This window comes from Lepidochelys olivacea (genome assembly GCF_965140295.1).
Source record: "Lepidochelys olivacea isolate rLepOli2 genome assembly, chromosome: 26".
Taxonomy (NCBI): domain Eukaryota; kingdom Metazoa; phylum Chordata; order Testudines; family Cheloniidae; genus Lepidochelys; species Lepidochelys olivacea.
This window is the reverse complement of record NC_140436.1, coordinates 2,086,068-2,105,202: the sequence shown is the minus strand read 5'-3', so window position 1 is coordinate 2,105,202 and position 19,135 is coordinate 2,086,068. Positions and strand designations below refer to the sequence as shown.

At 46.6% G+C, this 19,135-nt stretch overlaps 1 protein-coding gene across 1 annotated transcript; it reads left to right on the top strand.

Annotated features, from left to right (window-relative positions):
* The first annotated feature begins 722 nt into the window (after positions 1–722).
* On the top strand, positions 723–11,262 carry EIF4EBP1 (eukaryotic translation initiation factor 4E binding protein 1). The gene is made up of 3 exons (XM_084615292.1): positions 723–912; positions 6,981–7,151; positions 10,863–11,262. Exons 1-3 carry the CDS (start codon positions 771–773, stop codon positions 10,892–10,894), a joined length of 345 nt encoding a protein of 114 aa, XP_084471418.1. The 5' UTR covers positions 723–770; the 3' UTR covers positions 10,895–11,262.
* Positions 11,263–19,135: the final 7,873 nt, after the last annotated feature.

Genomic DNA, 19,135 nt, shown 5'->3' with positions numbered 1-19,135 from the left:
AGTGCATGGGATGGGAGCTGGGGGGCAGTGGGACTGGGATGGGGAGGGATCAGACCTTGGGGAAGGGGCTGAGGGTGGCAGTGGGAGGGGTTGGGGTATGGGGAGGAGGCAGGGAGCACTGGGATGGGGAGGGGCTGGGGGTGGCAGTGGGAGGGGTCAGGGTATGGGGAGGGGGCCAGGAGCAGTGGGATGGGGAGGGACTGGGGGGCAGTGGGAGGGGTCGGGCTGTGGGAGGGGCTGGGGGCAGTGGAGGGGTCGAGGTATGGGGAGGGGTGGGGGGGCAGTGGGATGGGGAGGGGCTGGGGGGCAGTGGGAGGGGTTGGGCTGTGGGAAGGGAGGGGGCAGTGGGATGGGGAGGGGCTGGGGCAGTGGAGGGGTCGAGGTATGGGGAGGGGCGGGGGGGCAGTGGGATGGGGAGGGGCTGGGGGGCAGTGGGAGGGGTTGGGCTGTGGGAAGGGAGGGGGCAGTGGGATGGGGAGGGGCTGGGGCAGTGGAGGGGTCGAGGTATGGGGAGGGGCGGGGGGGCAGTGGGATGGGGAGGGGCTGGGGCAGTGGGAGGGGTCGGGGTATGGGGAGGGGAGGGGCGGGGAGCGGATGGGGAGGGGCGGGGCAGGGGGCGGGGTCAGCGGTCGGCCACGCCTACGCCCTGCCGCCGCCGCCGCCGCTGCTGTCCCCCCCCCGGGGCCGCGCGGGGGGGGGCGGAAGGGGCGTGTCCCGCCGGCTGGTTCCGGGTCGGGGGGCCGGCGGGCGCGCGGGCAGCGCCAGTCGCCATGTCCGGGAGCTGCCGCCGGGGCCAGACGGCGAGCCGGGCCATCCCCGCCAAGCGCCTCAGCCTGCCCGGCGGGGCCGCGCTGCCGCCCGGCGACTACAGCACCACGCCGGGGGGCACGGTGTTCGGGACCACGCCGGGCGGTGAGCGGGGCCGGGGCCGGGGCCGGGCGGGGAGCGGGGCCGGGGCCGGGGCCGGGGGCCGCCCGCTCGGGATCGAGCCGGGCTGCCAAATGCACAACACAAGTGAAGGGCGGCGACGGCGGCGGGGGGGGGGGATTTTTTTTTACTTAATCTTACGCGCTAGCGACCTGGGGAGGAGCCGGTTAGGGTAGTGGGCTTAAAAAAAACAAAATTCAGACAGAAGCCTGTCGCTTCAGTCGGCGTCTCTTTAAAAAAACAAACAGCCGCAGCAGCAGTTGGGCTGGTCTAAGAGAGTCTGGACACAGAAACCGAAGGTCTCGGCGTCTTTTGGGCGAGGCACCCGTGTTGCTCTCGGGGAGCACAGTCAGCAGGGCCTTAGGTGCCTCTTCCAGGAGTGGGGCCACGGGTAGAGGAGAGTTGCGACGGGAAGAGTGTCGTAAAGGCAAAAAAACCTGAACGCATTCTTAAATGAAAACCCTGTTTTGGCTAGAAGAAGAAGTTAAATACTCAGAAGGCTGAAAGATAATCAGTATAGAACAGGACAGATGATTAAAAAATAGCAAAAAGGGATGGGGAAATTTTTCAGAATATCTAGTCACTAGTAGTAGCCTTTATTTTCAAGAATTCTATTTAATTTCTCAGTGATCTGGGTAATCCAGAGAATTAATATTTTAATGCATGCCTGTTTATGGATTGAAAAGTATAGGGTGAGTTAAAAAGCTCCATGTAGTAATGCAGTTTGGTTCTGCTTGTTATCTGTTAACTTGCATTTTATTGCTGCTGGGTAGTTACCATATTTTTATGTTCTCATGCCTGCTCCCCTGTAATTATTAACAGTGGAGTTTTCATCTCTCTTTCCAAAACTACTATCAATAGTCTAAAATAAAATTCCTTTAAACCTCACTTTAAATGTACTGATCTGTAGACCCGCTTGAATTAAGAAATTACTAATATTTCTTAATATAGTATAGTCTCCCTGATCATCCTCGTGCTGATCCATAAACCCAGTAGTTATTATGAAAAGACCATTGGACTGTTCAGTAGCAGAGACAGTTCTCAAGTGCAGTCCTGGTTTACATAAATACTTGTTCCTTTGGAAGGTTTAATTAAAAAGCTTTAACAAAATGTCATCATCCCTTTACAGGTGTACTGTAAAGTATTGTAAACAATCCATCAAGTTGCACTATTCAGAATAAAGGAGCAAATTTAATTAGCCATGGAACACCCATGACTAATTTTACAGAGCCAAATGTTCTCCACTTTAATCTCCCAAGTAGTTCCATTGAGGCAAACAGGATTTAGTGCCAAAATCAGAAATCCCCAGTAACCGTCCTGGCCGTTGATGCAAATTATCACAGTTTGGTTCTGTTGGTCTTAGAGGCCTGGTCTACACCTAAAACTTAGGTTGATCTAGCAGTGTCACTGATGGCTTGTCTACACTACCGCACGGGGTCGATCTAAGATACGCAACTTCAGCTACGTAAATTGCATAGCTGAAGTCGACGTACTTAGATCTACTTACCATGCTAAGTCGACAGCTAATGCTCTCCCATCGACTCCACTTGCACTCCTCTTTCTGGTGGAGTATCAGAGTCGACGGAAGAGTGCTCAGTGGTCAATTTATCGCGTCTATACTAGACCACGATAAATTGACCGCTGCTGGATCAATCGCTGCCCACCAATCCGGCGGATAGTGTAGACAAGCCCTCAGACTGAGGGACATAGTTAAGCCAACCTAAGCACTGGTGTAGACACTGCTAGGTTGGAGGAAGAATTCTTCCATCAACCTAGCTACCCCTTTTGAGAGGGTGGATTTACGACAGGGACAGAAAAACCCCTTCTGTCTCTTTAGTAAGTGTCTGCCTTGCAGCAACATAGCTGCAGCTCTGCTGCTGTGCTATAGCCCTTGTAGGAGAGACAGACAGACCCGTAGTTGGTTCTGAGGAAGTTTGGAAGGGCAAATACGTTCTCTGTGGCTTTTGGAGATTATTACCCTGAGATTTAAAATTGGTTTGACTGTTTATGATCTCCCTGTTTCTGATATGTTCCAAGCAAACTCAGTACGTGTTTTCTTCCTTTACCTTGGGTGAAAATGAATGAATTGGAAAAATCCAGATATGAACCCCAGGGAGTCATGTTATGTCATTATGGGATGATACTGGAATATGATTTCTCAGAGAAAACCACAGGAGAGCTTGACTATTTTGTGTTCCTGAAATAGTCACTTTAGTCTCATGTCAATATTATTACAGAATGAGTGGGCTTTTAGTTTTTGAATAATTTATTTAAGGCCACTGATTAGGAAACGCTTCACAGCTACCAACTTTTGCAGGCTCTGTGGCAATAGGCTAAACTCCATTCTGCAGAAAGAAAGGGAAATAATTTGCTTTTTGAGTCATTGGACGTGTGCGAGTTAGCTCTCCTTTACTTCTTGACCCCTAGCTCTGGCTTTAGGATGTCTCCACTGCATAGAGTCTAACAAAGATGAGCTTTTCCTTGACTAACGTGTCCTGAGGTGACCCTGGGAGAGCTGTAACCCTGAGATGTACTGCCGGCGTCCCTCATGTACACTGTTGGAAGTGGAGTTCCCTTTATCTAACTTGCTGTTTTCAGTGGCATCAGGAAAACACCCTCCAGTCATCCAAAGGAGTTAGTGAGTCCCCAGAATGTACTTTAGTGAATGGAAATGTTCCCCCTGGGAGAACATCTGGGCACTTCTTTGGGCCCTCTGGAAAGCCAGGATTCTCCATTCGCAGGAACATGTGGGCAGAGATGTTCACATTGGGCCGGAGTAATTCCTGGGTCTGTAAAATTCAGCTGCTGAAGTAGATTTAAAACCTTTGAATTGTGGTTTACTGTGGGTCCAAGCTTAGCCTTGGTGCCACCAAAATGAGCTAAGGATTCAGATACGCCATCTCGGAATTGTTACCTGATCCTTCTGTGCTCCAAGAGCCCCATCAGAACGGGATCAGAGAACAGGGGAAAGGACCCACTACCCTGTGGCAGCACAGGAGGTGAAAAGTGGTTTTCATTTGCAGCAGTCGGGAACAAAAAAATAAATACAATTAAATCAGACCTCAGCACCAAGAAGTGAGAGTGGGAGGGTTGTGGGGAAGAAACAGTCATAACCTTTAAACCTACGGAGACTGTTCTCTTTAAAAAGAAAAGGAGTACTTGTGGCACCTTAGAGACTAACCAATTTATTTGAGCATAAGCTTTCGTGAGCTACAGCTCACTTCATCGGATACATCCGATGAAGTGAGCTGTAGCTCACGAAAGCTTATGCTCAAATAAATTGGTTAGTCTCTAAGGTGCCAAGCTTATGCTCAAATAAATTGGTTAGTCTCTAAGGTGCCACAAGTACTCCTTTTCTTTTTGCGAATACAGACTAACACGGCTGTTACTCTGAAACCTGTTCTCTTTAATATTCCACTAAGGGCTTGTCCTGGATCCTTGCCAGGGCACATGGATATTGTCCTTCTCTCAGTAAATTCCACATCAGCTAATTGCTTGGGAGCTGTGGCCAGCTCTGCTTCAGGCACTCAGTTCCTTGATGTAAACACACATCATGTAGAATGTTCTTGTCCATGGGTTGAAATGAGCAGTGGAGAGTGGGTGATTTTGAGTGTAGCACTCTGATCGCTGGCAGAGGGATTTGCCAGTGAGAAGAATGTTTCTACAGTTTTTTATGGGGAGTGTGTCGTGCTCTGGGTTGGGAAGGCTTCTCTGTGCTGTGTATGCTTTCAGCTCAGTATACCCACACCACACCATACAGTTTTTGTGGCTGGGGGGAGGCTGGTTACCTTGTCCATCTTGACCAGAAGGCAGCTGAGAGAATAAAGTATGCTTGGCCATGCTGTGAGAATGCTGAATGACCCCTAAAATGAACCAAAGGCAGAAGCTGAAATCACGCATGGCTTTTTAATGAGTTCAGCAGCTGGGGAACTGCAGCAGGTTGTCACTGTCAGGGCCTGAGCCTGCATTCCTTGTCACCCTACACTTCCCCCGAGAGTCAGTGGGAGCCTGGGGCACACAAGGAATGTGAGGTTTGGCCCAGGGACCATACAGTTAACAGGTTAGAGCCATTAAACTTTTGAAGACAATAACTGCTGAGCCAGAAACGTGAGCACTTTCTAGGATTTAGTAACTTGTGCATCACTTCCAAGAGGTATATCATTGTCCTTAAGAAGGAAACTGGTAGGTCAGGATGTCAAATTCTGGAAAAAACCTCTCTTAATTAGGAGTCTGTAGTGCACTAGTCTAAGTTTGCTAGGGTTTCAAGGAGCTTTCTTTGTTGTTAGGAATGCATCCGATGAAGTGAGCTGTAGCTCACGAAAGCTTATGCTCAGATAAATTTGTTAATCTCTAAGGTGCCACAAGTACTCCTTTTCTTCCTGCTATTCAGAACCCCCTGTGCATATCTGGGGCTCTATTGGAAATGAGGGGCAAACCCATGAATCAGCTGTCGTGGGACAGGGAGTAAAGCTTGCTTTGCAGAAGCTGATGCAGGTCATTTCACCAAATGGTTCTTATAATAGCGTGAATTGAAACTGAGATTTTTTTGTTAACAGATTTGCGTGCTTCTCTGATGGAAGGGGCCCTACCATCCCCTTGTGTTGACAACTGTTGTAACAAATCAAAGCAGGGTATACAGGGTATTTAGTTCCATAAGTAATAGCTCAAGGCATGTGACTCTGCGTGAATGAATGTGAACCAGGAATTGCAGTTCTTCAGCCTGTTATGAAATGTACTCCTAGTACCTAGTATACTAACTGCAGTTCTAGGAACCCGTCCTTATTTTGTAAGTCTTCCAGCTACCAAAGTCTATAACTGCAGGCTAGGGTTGTTTCTTTACCCGAATCCTGATTAATTGCACTTGTACTGGAGCATAGATCTGAACTGGCGACATTGCTGGTATAATTCTACCTCCTTGATCTGTAGAAACTAGTCACAATTATCTTCAATTTTGAAAAGGTTCCAATGTCTTGGAAAATCATTAGCATAATTTCCTCGAAATTTAATATCTAGTTACATGACTTTACAGCCATGAAATGGAATATAGGAGTGTGCCTAGCATTCCAGGAGAGACGTTATCTCTGATTTCTTCTTGTCCACATGCATACCACCAGCTGAGATCATGGGGGGCTGGAGGGAGGGAAGGGATTCCTTTGTCCTATTTGGTTGGATGGGGGTAACATATTAAATGTCCAATCCTGAAATGAGAGGTTGCAGCCCTCGCCTCGGAATGCTGTTTTGAATTATTTCTGTATTATGGATGTTTTTACTCTGGTTTGATATTTTTCCAACATCAGATGCCTTGGTAGGGGAATGGGCGGCTCAGCCTACACAATGTTCCTTCTAAATCCTTGCAGGGTCTCTTGGTCTGAACTCTGCCGTCACCTCAAGGGTTGCTTTCTGCCCACTAATAAAGATGTAATTTTATTCTGCTCTAACAAACCAGCAACAATAGGGTGGGGTCCCATTCACCACTAAAATAAACAGCAAATAAAATGGGAGTGATGTCTTGGTTTTAGTTCTGTAATCCTGACAAATGTAAACAAAGTTTTCTGAGCTGGACAGCCAGCCCAGACCGCACAAAGGCAATACCGCCATGCAGAAAACTCTTCTCCAATAATATTAAACATCTGACTTAACAAAGAGAGGCAATTTCCACTACAAATTTCCTGATCTATCTGCTTAAACATGTGGGCTTTCAGAATTGTAGGTAGTCTCAGAAAAGCATGTGAAATTTATGTACCTCAGCCAGAAGGGAGATGGGATGAGACTAACAGAAGCAGTTTAAATCTTAATTTGACTGATTTTTTCCTGGTTTTGCAGGAGCGTAAATATTCTTTTCATGTAGACTTTGTAACTAGGTGTTCACTGGGAGGCAGTGTGTCCTAGTGCATTGAGCACTGGACCGGGTCCTGCATTCTGTTCCCAGCTCTGCTACTGGCCTCTCTGTGGCTCAGTTTTATGTAAGTTAGGGCTAATGATACTTGCTTTCCTTGTAAAGCACTTTGAGATATGCTAAAAGCTGACAGTATTTCACATTTTTTCCCCTGTAGGTACAAGAATTATTTATGACCGGAAGTTTTTGATGGAATGCCGCAATTCCCCAGTTGCCAAAGCCTCACCTTGTGACCTTCCAGACATTCCAGGTGTTACCAGTCCAAATGTGGAGGAGTTGAAGATTGAAAACAACCATGTCCACAATTACGAGGAGAAGGTGGGCGTAGGTGAGTGGGCACCCCCTGGCAAAGCCTGAAAATAACTTGCAAGTTGCACCTTTTCTCCTTGGAAAATACACAACAGCACACCCGGACTGGAGCCAGAGTATTGTTATAACAGCTCGGGAGGAATTGAGGCTTGTGTGTGGATTGTGGATACAGGCTAAATCAAGATATCTCTGGGTCTGACATTGTTCTTATACCGACCGCATCACTGTAGTATGAGCACCTTCCAGTAATGCATTAACATCTATCACGCGTGGTTCCTTCTTTCTCTCCCTCTGTCTCATTCATATTAATTTAGCAGCAGTGAAACGTACTGCTGGATTAACAGCCCAGGAGACTGAATTCTCTATCTGTAGAACAGGTGCAGCCCAGCTTTGCTTGTTACGTCCTTTGCTAATGTGCTTCTTCCCTACACCAGAAAGGTATGGGGATGAAATGGGAATTGAGTTTGTGGCCCATACAGTTCTTGATCTCTCTGCAGATATGTCTAGTCTCAAGGACCAATTACTGTAAATTGCACTGTCAGTGTTGTGATGTGGGCATGTGTCCACTGAAAACTAAGAAGGTTGAGTTTCCTAGCTTAGCTCACATCAACTACTGAGCAAGATTTGGCTGGTAACTTTTGGTCACTGTCTCACTCCCCTGGCTTCAAATATCAAAACTGATCAGCCTACAAGTCAAAGTAAGATTTGTTCCTCTTCTGAAAAGTTTCTTCTGCATCACTGGCAATAAGGAGCGTAGCAGAGCTGACCATCTATGTCGTTTGCAGTGTTGTAGCCGTGTCGGTCCCAGGATGTTAGAGACAGGGTGGGTGAGGTAGAATCATAGAATATCAGGGTTGGAAGGGACCCCTGAAGGTCATCTAGTCCAACCCCCTGCTCGAAGCAGGACCAATTCCCAGTTAAATCATCCCAGCCAGGGCTTTGTCAAGCCTGACCTTAAAAACCTCTAAGGAAGGAGATTCTACCACCTCCCTAGGTAACGCATTCCAGTGTTTCACCACCCTCTTAGTGAAAAAGTTTTTCCTAATATCCAATCTAAACCTCCCCCACTGCAACTTGAGACCATTACTCCTCGTTCTGTCATCTGCTACCATTGAGAACAGTCTAGAGCCATCCTCTTTGGAACCCCCTTTCAGGTAGTTGAAAGCAGCTATCAAATCCCCCCTCATTCTTCTCTTCTGCAGGCTAAACAATCCCAGCTCCCTCAGCCTCTCCTCATAAGTCATGTGTTCTAGACCCCAATCATTTCTGTTGCCCTTCGCTGGACTCTCTCCAATTTATCCACATTCTTCTTGTAGTGTGGGGCCCAAAACTGGACACAGTACTCCAGATGAGGCCTCACCAATGTCGAATAGAGGGGAACGATCACGTCCCTCGATCTGCTCGCTATGCCCCTACTTATACATCCCAAAATGCCGCTGGCCTTCTTGGCAACAAGGGCACACTGCTGACTCATATCCAGCTTCTCGTCCACTGTCACCCCTAGGTCCTTTTCCGCAGAACTGCTGCCGAGCCATTCGGTCCCTAGTCTGTAGCGGTGCATTGGATTCTTCCATCCTAAGTGCAGGACCCTGCACTTATCCTTATTGAACCTCATCAGATTTCTTTTGGCCCAATCCTCCAATTTGTCTAGGTCCTTCTGTATCCTATCCCTACCCTCCAACGTATCTACCACTCCTCCCAGTTTAGTATCATCCGCAAATTTGCTGAGAGTGCAATCCACACCATCCTCCAGATCATTTATGAAGATATTGAACAAAACCGGCCCCAGGACCGACCCTTGGGGCACTCCACTTGATACCGGCTGCCAACTAGACATGGAGCCATTGATCACTACCCGTTGAGCCCGACAATCTAGCCAGCTTTCTACCCACCTTATAGTGCATTCATCCAGCCCATACTTCCTTAACTTGCTGACAAGAATACTGTGGGAGACCGTGTCAAAAGCTTTGCTAAAGTCAAGAAACAATACATCCACTGCTTTCCCTTCATCCACAGAACCAGTAATCTCATCATAAAAGGTGATTAGATTAGTCAGGCATGACCTTCCCTTGGTGAATCCATGCTGGCTGTTCCTGATCACTTTCCTCTCATGCAAGTGCTTCAGGATTGATTCTTTGAGGACCTGCTCCATGATTTTTCCAGGGACTGAGGTGAGGCTGACTGGCCTGTAGTTCCCAGGATCCTCCTTCTTCCCTTTTTTAAAGATTGGCACTACATTAGCCTTTTTCCAGTCATCCGGGACTTCCCCGGTTCGCCACGAGTTTTCAAAGATAATGGCCAATGGCTCTGCAATCACAGCCGCCAATTCCTTCAGCACTCTCGGATGCAACTCGTCCGGCCCCATGGACTTGTGCACGTCCAGCTTTTCTAAATAGTCCCTAACCACCTCTATCTCCACAGAGGGCTGGCCATCTCTTCCCCATTTTGTGATGCCCAGCGCAGCAGTCTGGGAGCTGACCTTGTTAGTGAAAACAGAGGCAAAAAAAGTATTGAGTACATTAGCTTTTTCCACATCCTCTGTCACTAGGTTGCCTCCCTCATTCAGTAAGGGGCCCACACTTTCCTTGGCTTTCTTCTTGTTGCCAACATACCTGAAAAAACCCTTCTTGTTACTCTTGACATCTCTCGCTAGCTGCAGCTCCAGGTGCGATTTGGCCCTCCTGATTTCATTCCTACATGCCCGAGCAATATTTTTATACTCTTGCCTGGTCATATGTCCAACCTTCCACTTCTTGTAAGCTGCTTTTTTATGTTTAAGATCCGCTAGGATTTCACCATTAAGCCAAGCTGGTCGCCTGCCATATTTACTATTCTTTCGACTCATCGGGATGGTTTGTCCCTGTAACCTCAACAGGGATTCCTTGAAATACAGCCAGCTCTCCTGGACTCCTTTCCCCTTCAAGTTAGTCCCCCAGGGGATCCTGGCCATCCGTTCCCTGAGGGAGTCGAAGTCTGCTTTCCTGAAGTCCAGGGTCCGTATCCTGCTGCTTACCTTTCTTCCCTGCGTCAGGATCCTGAACTCAACCACCTCATGGTCACTGCCTCCCAGATTCCCATCCACTTTTGTTTCCCCCACTAATTCTACCCGGTTTGTGAGCAGCAGGTCAAGAAAAGCGCCCCCCCGGTGATATCTTTTATAGGGCAGTGGAGTAGTAGCATCCTTGCTTATGCTGGCATCCTATCAATAGCAATCATACATGCAACAGTAATTGCATCACGCTGTGCTGACTAAAAATTATATTTGCCTCTTGTTGCGAACAGAAACCCACATTCATGGTCAAATGTGTCATAGGGAAAAGGTAGAAAATACTTCTGTTGTGGATTTTTTTTTTGAGAAGGGCTCCAAATGAAGAGCGGAATTCTCCTCTCAGATTTGCTCAGATGCATCATGTTTCTGAGGCTCTGTGTGCTCTGCGCTGGCAGAGTAGATGTTCTTTGTGTAGAAGAAGAGCAGAACATCAGACCACCTAAGAGGAATGGTTTTCCCCCTAAGACAGAGCAAGCCTCCATCTCTCACAACAGTTCTCCAGCAAGACTCAATCCCTGTACCCAGCAGGCTGAGAGTTTCCCCAATCTTCACTGCCACATCCAAACTTCTGTGCTCTTGTGAGGCTGCTGATCTCTGAGTATCACATCCGTGTAGTGTTTGATATTTAACATAGGACTTCATCAAGTACTCACCTGCATTTTTGTCGTTTCTTTTCAACAGGCGAGGAAGCTCAATTTGACATGGACATCTAAAGTATGTGCCCTGAGAGTGTTTGTCTGGTGAAGAATGGGACCTCAGTGTGAGGGCTCCCACCAGCTAGGCTTTTAGAATAGCCAGGCTTTTCTGAGTGACTTGCTCTTTTCTGCAAAGGGCAGTCCATTCCCTTTGACTGAGAGCAGAACACATCCTATTACGTGAGGACTGAAAGTATCAGCTGATTCATATGGGTATAAATCCATGAGTATGGCTCCTGCTGGCGATGGACAACAGTGAGAGGAAGAAAGCTCTCTATGATTTTTTATTTCATGTTTCTATGCCTTTGTTAATTGGTGTATATCAGTACTGTAAAGGTGACCGAAATGTAATATCAGGGGAGAAATAAAATCATTTGGGGTCTCCAGGTTTGGCTGTTAATGCCGTACTGTGGGTATTTGGTCTTTGCTGAGTATAGCAAGCAAACTGCTGCCTATTACTGAGCTGGAAAGATATACTAGGGCAATCCCACAAACTGGATTGAGGCCAAAGTCTTTCATACAAGGGCCTGGGCCTAAGTGCTCCAAAAAGAGACACTGGGCAGCACCCACTGAAGTACCTTAGAGTGTAGGTGATGGAGTTCCCCCTTGGTGTGCCAGAGGATGGATCTGGCTGATTGTAGTCCAGGTGGTCTCTGATTCTGGTGGCCCCAGAGGGGATCCTGCAGCACTTGACCAGTGAATGGGGCTGCCTACCCTGTGTGTCCCTTGTCGTGTGCTTCGGGAGGTGAGGGCAGCCTGGTCTCCTGCTTCTCTTACTTTCCTTGAGCTAGTCCTGTGGGTGGGTGCTCCCACCCCTCCCCTTCCACAATGTGTCATTGGGCCTCTACCCCCACGCCACCTCAGCCAACTGAAAGACATCCAGCATCCCTTTCCTTGCCCTTATGCCCCACACAGGGTGGCAGGACCTGTTGGTGCATGGGGAGGGTGAGGAACTCCAGTGGGCCAGAGTATACTCTGGGCCCACCACGGATCTTGGTGGCTCCTCCGTGGAACCATGAGCACAGGTGTGTATGTGGCATGGTTCACAAATTCCCTGACACTTGTCCCTTCTGCAGTGAGAGGGAGACCCTGGCATACATTCATGTAGCACATCAGGTTGCAGCCCCTCTGCCAGCTCCTCCCAAACCTCTTCCTGAGGTTCTGGCTGCACTTTTCCCCACACCTGCTGATTTATGGACACCCTATCCAGGACCCCACACTTACAGGACAACCTTGTCAGCCTCCTCCTGGCACAGGCCAGGACCGCTATCAATCACTCCAGGAGGGGTGGGGGCTCTGCAACTTGGGGATTATTTCCAGTCCCTTGTCCAGTCATGTCTCCGGCCAGTGTCCATTGACTTCTTAGACACCTCTGAGGTGCGGTAGGCCTTCCTGAGGGTTCTCTGCACAGTGTCCTCCTCTAGAGCCCTCATTTTTAACCTGTGACCTCACTCCTATTCCTGTTTTCTCCTTCCTTGTCCCATGGATGCCATTGTGCCCTGGGCTTAATGGTTCCTCCCTGTTAATTGGCAGGGCGGGGGAGGAGCAGGCATTTAGGTTTTGGGGAAGGACCTAGACCTGCCAGGCCTAGTCTTGCAAATAGCACACACTAATAATCCCCATTACAAAACATCTAGAATGCCCCAAAGGCCAGATAGCCTTTTAAGACTGAGGTCACCTTTAATGCTTCCAAGGACTACTAGAAATCCACAACACCCCAATGTCTGGTCACTTGCAAGAGATTGAAACGTCTTCCCAGCATGCTTCCAGAATGAGTTCTCAAGCCCTGTGTCATTAGAGGCTCTGTAGCCATCTTCTCTGGTGGTTCATCCTTTCACAAGCACCCCAAAACACCCCTCTTGCATATAATCACCTCCCCTCCTTTCTCAAAAGAGGATTTAATAGCTTCCTTCTGTAGCAGGGTGAGCCTCAGCAAGCCCACAGGTGGAAGCTCTCTCTAGCCCATCTAGTCTTAAAAGGAGACACCTGCAGCTATGTCTGCTTAAGAGGAGCAATTCAGCAGCTCCTCTGCTCCTAGAGTGGAGTCTGTAGCAAGTCTCCTACCCGCAGTAGAAAGGACCCCAACGCCTGTCCCCCATTCTACCTAGCATCATCTTTGAGGTAGGTAAGTCTGAGCCTCCAGTTCAAGTGTATTGATTAGGGACTCCCTGCAATCCCTCTTCAACCAAATCACTAAACCCTTTCATCATATAAATGATGACTGCTTATCCTAGTTCTCTCTCGAGTGTCTCTTCTTTCTGACATATTAAAATTCTTGCTTAGAGCTTGTCTTTCACCAGATCACTTTGGTACAGGGCACCAGGCCCAATCCAGCATTTCTGTACTGACAAAGCTAATTGAAATCAATAATTTTGCTGGAGTCAGGACAACTGGATCAGAGCAATGCATGGTAGCAGGTTGCAGAAAGCACTCTAGTGTCTTGCTAGCTAGATACTGTCTTTAAATTCTGAGTTTCCTTTATAATTCTCTGCTTTTATTGGGCAGGGATTATTTATAGCTTGACAATAAATACCAGCTTTGACCTAATGTTTAGTTTTCAATGCTGTTGAAGGCACAATGGGCTGCTGGTTTTGTCTGACTGGGTGCTCGAGGGCGGGAGTGAACACAGTGTAAAGCATTGGGATGTGGATTGGAAGTTGGGCTTTCCACAAGACTATCTGGGGGAGAAGGCAGATCATGTGTCTTCATCTGCTTTTTACTGTTGAAAAGTCTGCTAATGAATTACAAAGGACACATCACATTAAACTACTCTGAAACCTGTCATTAAATTACTCTATTACTCTGAGAATTACAAAGGAAACAAAGACAAAAGAAATGACACCGATCAAACTGCATTGAAGATAAAGTTTGAAATGAAACACTTGCAATCTGACAGGAACAGGTATTCAGTTTTCAGAGTAACAGCCATGTTAGTCTGTATTGGCAAAAAGAAAAGGAGTACTTGTGGCACCTTAGAGACTAACCAATTTATTTGAGCATGAGCTTTCGTATTCAGTTGTCATTCCATCCCTATCTTGACACTAGTGCTGAGCACTTGTGTAGGGTTTTAATGTGATCTGTATCCAGGGAACTTTTCCTACCATTAGCAGAATGTGTACAATAGAGCAAGTTACTACTGGAACTTACTGCCTCTCTTTGTTAATTGGTAAATCCATATGCACCTCACTTGGCTGAGTTTTCTTTCTTTCATTAAAGGGCTGGTAGCTATGCACAAGAGTTGATCGTATTCATGTTTTCCAAAAGGAATCCAATCTTCCGGTCACTGATCTAACCAGCAGAGAACTGGGAGTAACAGCTTAGGTGCTTTGTGTCTGTGCTGAGATGGCTTTTCTGGAGCAGTATCCAGACTGGGCGTTAAAGATACCAGCACAAATATCAGAACCACCAGAGCAGAACTTAACATTTCAACTATCCTATCCAAATTACGGATGTTGTAGAGAGAAACTAGAGGGATTAGCACATGACATTGACTATTTGCTCTAAATAAACACCCATAAACAGTGTCTTTCAGGCCTGCTCCGTGCAATTTCTCAACCAATGTAACTATTTTGTGAGGGGGTGGGGGGGGGTTGGTTTATTTGTTTTTAAATTGAAATAGTTACACTGGTACAACCCGGAGGGGGACAGTTCTCTCAGTACAAAGGTGTCTTAGAGCATTACAGCATTTTCACTTTCCCAAAACTATACTGGTCTAAAACTGCGTCTATACAAGGGGATGCTGTACTGTTTTACCTATACTGGTATAGTTAAAGCAATATAACTTCTGTGTGTAGACAAGCCCAGGCTGTGCACTCATTATCTTGAGCGGCCAGTCAAGTTTGGCTCTGCGGAGAACTGGATAACATGAGTTTCCATACACCAGGATGCTCAGGTCGCATTTTAAAAACAGGGTTTTTTCAAACCAGCTGAGGGACACTGGCAGACAAATGACAAGGTGAGCCATTTACAAAACAACTGTTACATGTTTGACACTTCAGGGTTTTGCATAGACTGCAGGATAAGCCCATTCTAAGCAGATTTTTCTCTATTAGAGAGCATGCTGTGATGTTTATCCAGCATCAGGTTACAATAAGGAGCACAGTGATTAAGGATTTAATGCAACCTAAGTGTATCTAACCTGAACTATCAAAAGCAGCTCTGTTGTAGGAATACTGGTTACAGGAGTCATACGTGATGTTCCTTCCCCTTTCCAAGGGGTGACAATAGATCTGCTACAGGAAATGTTGCACAGTTTATAGGACAGCCTGCAATAAGCTGCCTCAAAAATAAAAAGGCATGTCCAGCTGATTTGTCTCTGGAAAGATGGTCTCATTTTTTGTGAGAGTTTCTCAGCCCATGGGATTCTTTAACAAAGCTCAGCTAGGAAGGGATGTTTGATACTGTAGGTGTTTGTTTTGGTGCAAAAGTGGCTGGACATTTATTCCCATTAAAATCTTTATGTGCTCCCAGTTGGACTTTTCAGATGAGCACTGCCTCTTGCTAGAAGTAATCACGGTAAACTAACTTTCACTGATTCTGTTTCCCACATCATCTACAATAGCCACATTGAACATAAAGCAAATACTTCCAAATATCGTTAATCCTTTCTGCAATTACGCATAGGCAGATATGTCATTTATGAGTATAGGTCAAAGATTTTCAAAAGTGCCCAGTGACTTTGGGTGTCTAATTTGAGACATCTTAACAGGCCCTACATTTTAGAAAGTGCTGAGCTCCCCTGCGATCCAAACTTTTTAAGGTTCTCATGTTGGGCACCCAAAATCACTGTTCACTTTTAAAAATCTTGGTCATAAGAGCTCACATATCAAACGAAGGAAGTATTATGGCCTGTTATACAGGAGATCATAGTAGATGATCACAGTGGTCCTTCCAGGATTTATAATCTATGAATCAGACAGTTGGCCCCAGAGCCACAAAGGTATTTAGGCTCCTAACTTCCACTGAAATAAACAAATGAAAGTTAGGAGCCTAAATACCTTTGTGGATCTGGGCCTTGGCCCTTGCCTCATCAAAGCCAGTGTAGCCTCCACAGGTGATTCATACTTGATGGTTCAAAGAAAGGCAAAGTATCACCGTGAAGCACCTAGTCAAGTATGAAATGCTCTAGTGGAAGGCAGAATTCCTTCCTGACTCCTGGAGCGATCAGCCCTGAGGCCTGAGATTTGATTACCTATATATTTTCCTTATCCTAAATTGCTTAGAAATTGTGTTTTGCAAGCTGTAAAGAGCTTGGTCATATCCAAAGCATGTACAGAAAACTACAATTGATCAAATAAATCACTGAATAATTTTTTGGTAGATTCCACGATATCTTTTAAATAAGCTATTTGATGTTTATTATTATCTCCCATCCAGTTATAAAGCTGAACCAAAGAAGAGACGCAGCTTCTCTCAAATCAAGAAAAATCCGGCACACTGTACTGTAGACATCTGTCGCCATTATTATGTACCCTATCACTGAATGATGGAGTTTTGCGATGTTCAGTTTTATTAACCCCCCCAATTAGTTCATAAAATAGGAGTCCTACTGTATATTCATGAATAGTTTATTGGAACTACATGCTATTTTAAAAATGCATGTTGATTTGTTGTGTATTCACCTGGCTGGTCCCCTGACAACGATTCTCCTTTGCATTCATTAATCCTTACACCAGTCCTCTGAGTTTGTAAGCAGTAGGAGTCTCAGTTGCCTCCAATGAAGTGAGTTGTCGCTCACGAAAGCTTATGCTCAAATAAATTGGTTAGTCTCTAAGGTGCCACAAGTCCTCCTGTTCTTTTTGCGGATACAGACTAACACGGCTGCTACTCTGAAATTTACAGATGGAGCAATATTGGCCCAGATCTTGCCCCCCAAAGATTACACAGGGAGATTCTAAAAGTCTGGAAGAGCTCTGGAGAGTGGTGCTGCCTTACAGCCCTCTGCTCTGACCACTCTGTAGCCCTTCTTCCCAGGGCAAGGTATAAGAGTGGGAGTTTGCCTCCCACTCCTTTGTTCTAACTACTAGGTAACACTGCATCCCCGAGCCCTGAGGAACCTTAATTTTCCCCTCTTTTTGCATAAGATGTGCAAAGAGCAGCTAAGTCCTTCCAATACAGATCTCTGTGTTTTCTGGGGTTCATTACTTGTCTGTAAACCATGTGCTAAAATACAGGCTTAGCTGCCAGCCTAATGCAAGTGTTGCCCCTATCATTAGTACCCACAGACCTGCCACATGTTTAATGGCAGGTGATTAATGGAATTGTTGATTGGGTTGAAATGGCACAGCTGGGATTTTTTAACATAATGGTCTAGGTGTCAGTATTTGCATTAGATTTCCTGTCTCTTGTCACTTTGCTGCATCTTTATGTGGAAGCCCAGTCCCCAGGTATTTGGCATGGTTTAAAAATCCCTATTATTCCTTGCTGACTGTCTTCCGGCTCACTCCTTTCTAAGCTTGGAAATCAAACCCCTTTCCTTACCCAGATTGTGTTTGTTGCATGTGTGCATTGATTCCTTGGACAAACAGTTTTATAATGTGAGCACCCACTGACTTCTTGTTACGGAACCCCTCATAAACGCTGGGCTGTGTGTGTTGGTTTGTTGTTGTAGGGTCACTCTTTTGAACTGGGCTGCATACACTGATTTGCTCCTCAGTGCTGGGCTTTGCCTGCTGGTTTGTTGTTACAGGATGGCATGTGAGTGCTGGGCTGCGTATGTTGCTTTATTATTGAAAGGTGTTTCATTGGCTAGTTTGTTTTGTAGCATGGCTCAGGAGTGCTGGGTGGGTGCTGCAGTTTTTATTTTTTGTTTGGTGAAAAAATTGAAACCTATTGCTTGATAAAGCACAGGCCACAGTGGAACAAACTTCCTAACAGCCGAGAGCCTGCAGGGGCCATTTCTGGGGCTGGGAAGATAACCCTTGATCTCTTTGCTCAGACTGCTAATGCAGGGCCAAACAGTAAATGACTGAAACCTCGCTAAGGAGGAAATGGAGACTCCTTTAAACAACAGCATGACACAATGTGTTTTCCTATTGTCCTGATTTAGTCGGGTGGAAATACACAATGGCTTGACAATGCATATAGGTTTCCTAACTGGTACAGATAAAACTAACTCTCCTGTGTTCAAGGGAGACCCAGCTCAGCTCTGTCCCAAAGCAAGCAAACCTAGAGTTTACACAGCAAATCTAACTGCTTTCCTCTGGATAGGCTCAGACTCACTGAGAGGGGTCCCTCCCCAAGAGGTGCATTCCCCAGTGGGACAAAGAGGGCTGTGTGTACCAGCTCCTGGGGACCAGAAACGGTGCTGCTAAGCTGTGGATTGTGGGGGAAGTACACTGCAGAAAAGGCACCTGTGTGTCTCCAAACTTTCCAGACATTAGCTCTTCTCCTGGGGGGTTAACAGGTAGGAATGCATGTGACAGCAGCTGATTGCTTCTTCCTCACGTGGTTAGTAGCCTTCTCCTTAGCACACCTTTAATCCCAGTGAGAGTAACCACCCTGCAGGCATTGGAATGCAAAGCTGTCTGAAAATGATCGGTGCAAATCTGTCACTAGCTGCTAAATGCACTCTGCAGCTTTGGAAGTCTAGCTGCTGCATTTGTGCTGGGGTGACATGTCAAGCACAGGGCAAACCTCCTCCCAATTCACTTCCCATTGCTCAGCACAAGGCGGTGATAAACATGGCCAGCAGAGCCTGCCTCTTGGGTTTTGCATGCCCACCAACCCGCCGCAGACCCCTGTGTGGGCACTTTTATTTCTAGGTAATCGTGGCTTAATCTGGTTCAGCTTCAACCTGACTGACTGACGCTAACCTGAAATAAGCCTGATTTAAACCAAAATCAGACTCTCCACACGGGTTTGCAGCTGTGGTTTAACTAAATGGGTTTAAAATTGTGCCTTTAGTTAACCCAGTGCCTTGAAAACCAGACAAGCTCATGCTCAAATAAATTGGTTAGTCTCTAAGGTGCCACAAGTACTCCTTTTCTTTTTGCGAATACAGACTAACACGGCTGTTACTCTGAAACCAGACAAGAAAGAGAGGTTGGTGTTACATGCAGGTGTGTGATCGTGAGTGAGAGCCTTTATTCTCTGGTTGCTGGTTGGGTTGCAAACCAGTGACTGCCTGTCATTACCGCTTGTGGGCTTTCTAAGGGCCTGGGTCTATTTCCTACCACACAGGCATCTGCATCACCACAATCAGCACTAAGGATCACTCTCCATGGCCATCTCCGAGCTGCCTGGCCCCTCAAGGATTCA

Coding starts and splice junctions, on each gene's coding strand:
- EIF4EBP1 (XM_084615292.1), top strand. CDS start 771: ATGTCCGGGAGCTGCCGCCGGGGCCAGACGGCGAGCCGGGCCATCCCC. Junction 913..6,980: donor GTTCGGGACCACGCCGGGCG/GTGAGCGGGGCC, acceptor TTTCCCCTGTAG/GTACAAGAATTATTTATGAC. Junction 7,152..10,862: donor CGAGGAGAAGGTGGGCGTAG/GTGAGTGGGCAC, acceptor TCTTTTCAACAG/GCGAGGAAGCTCAATTTGAC.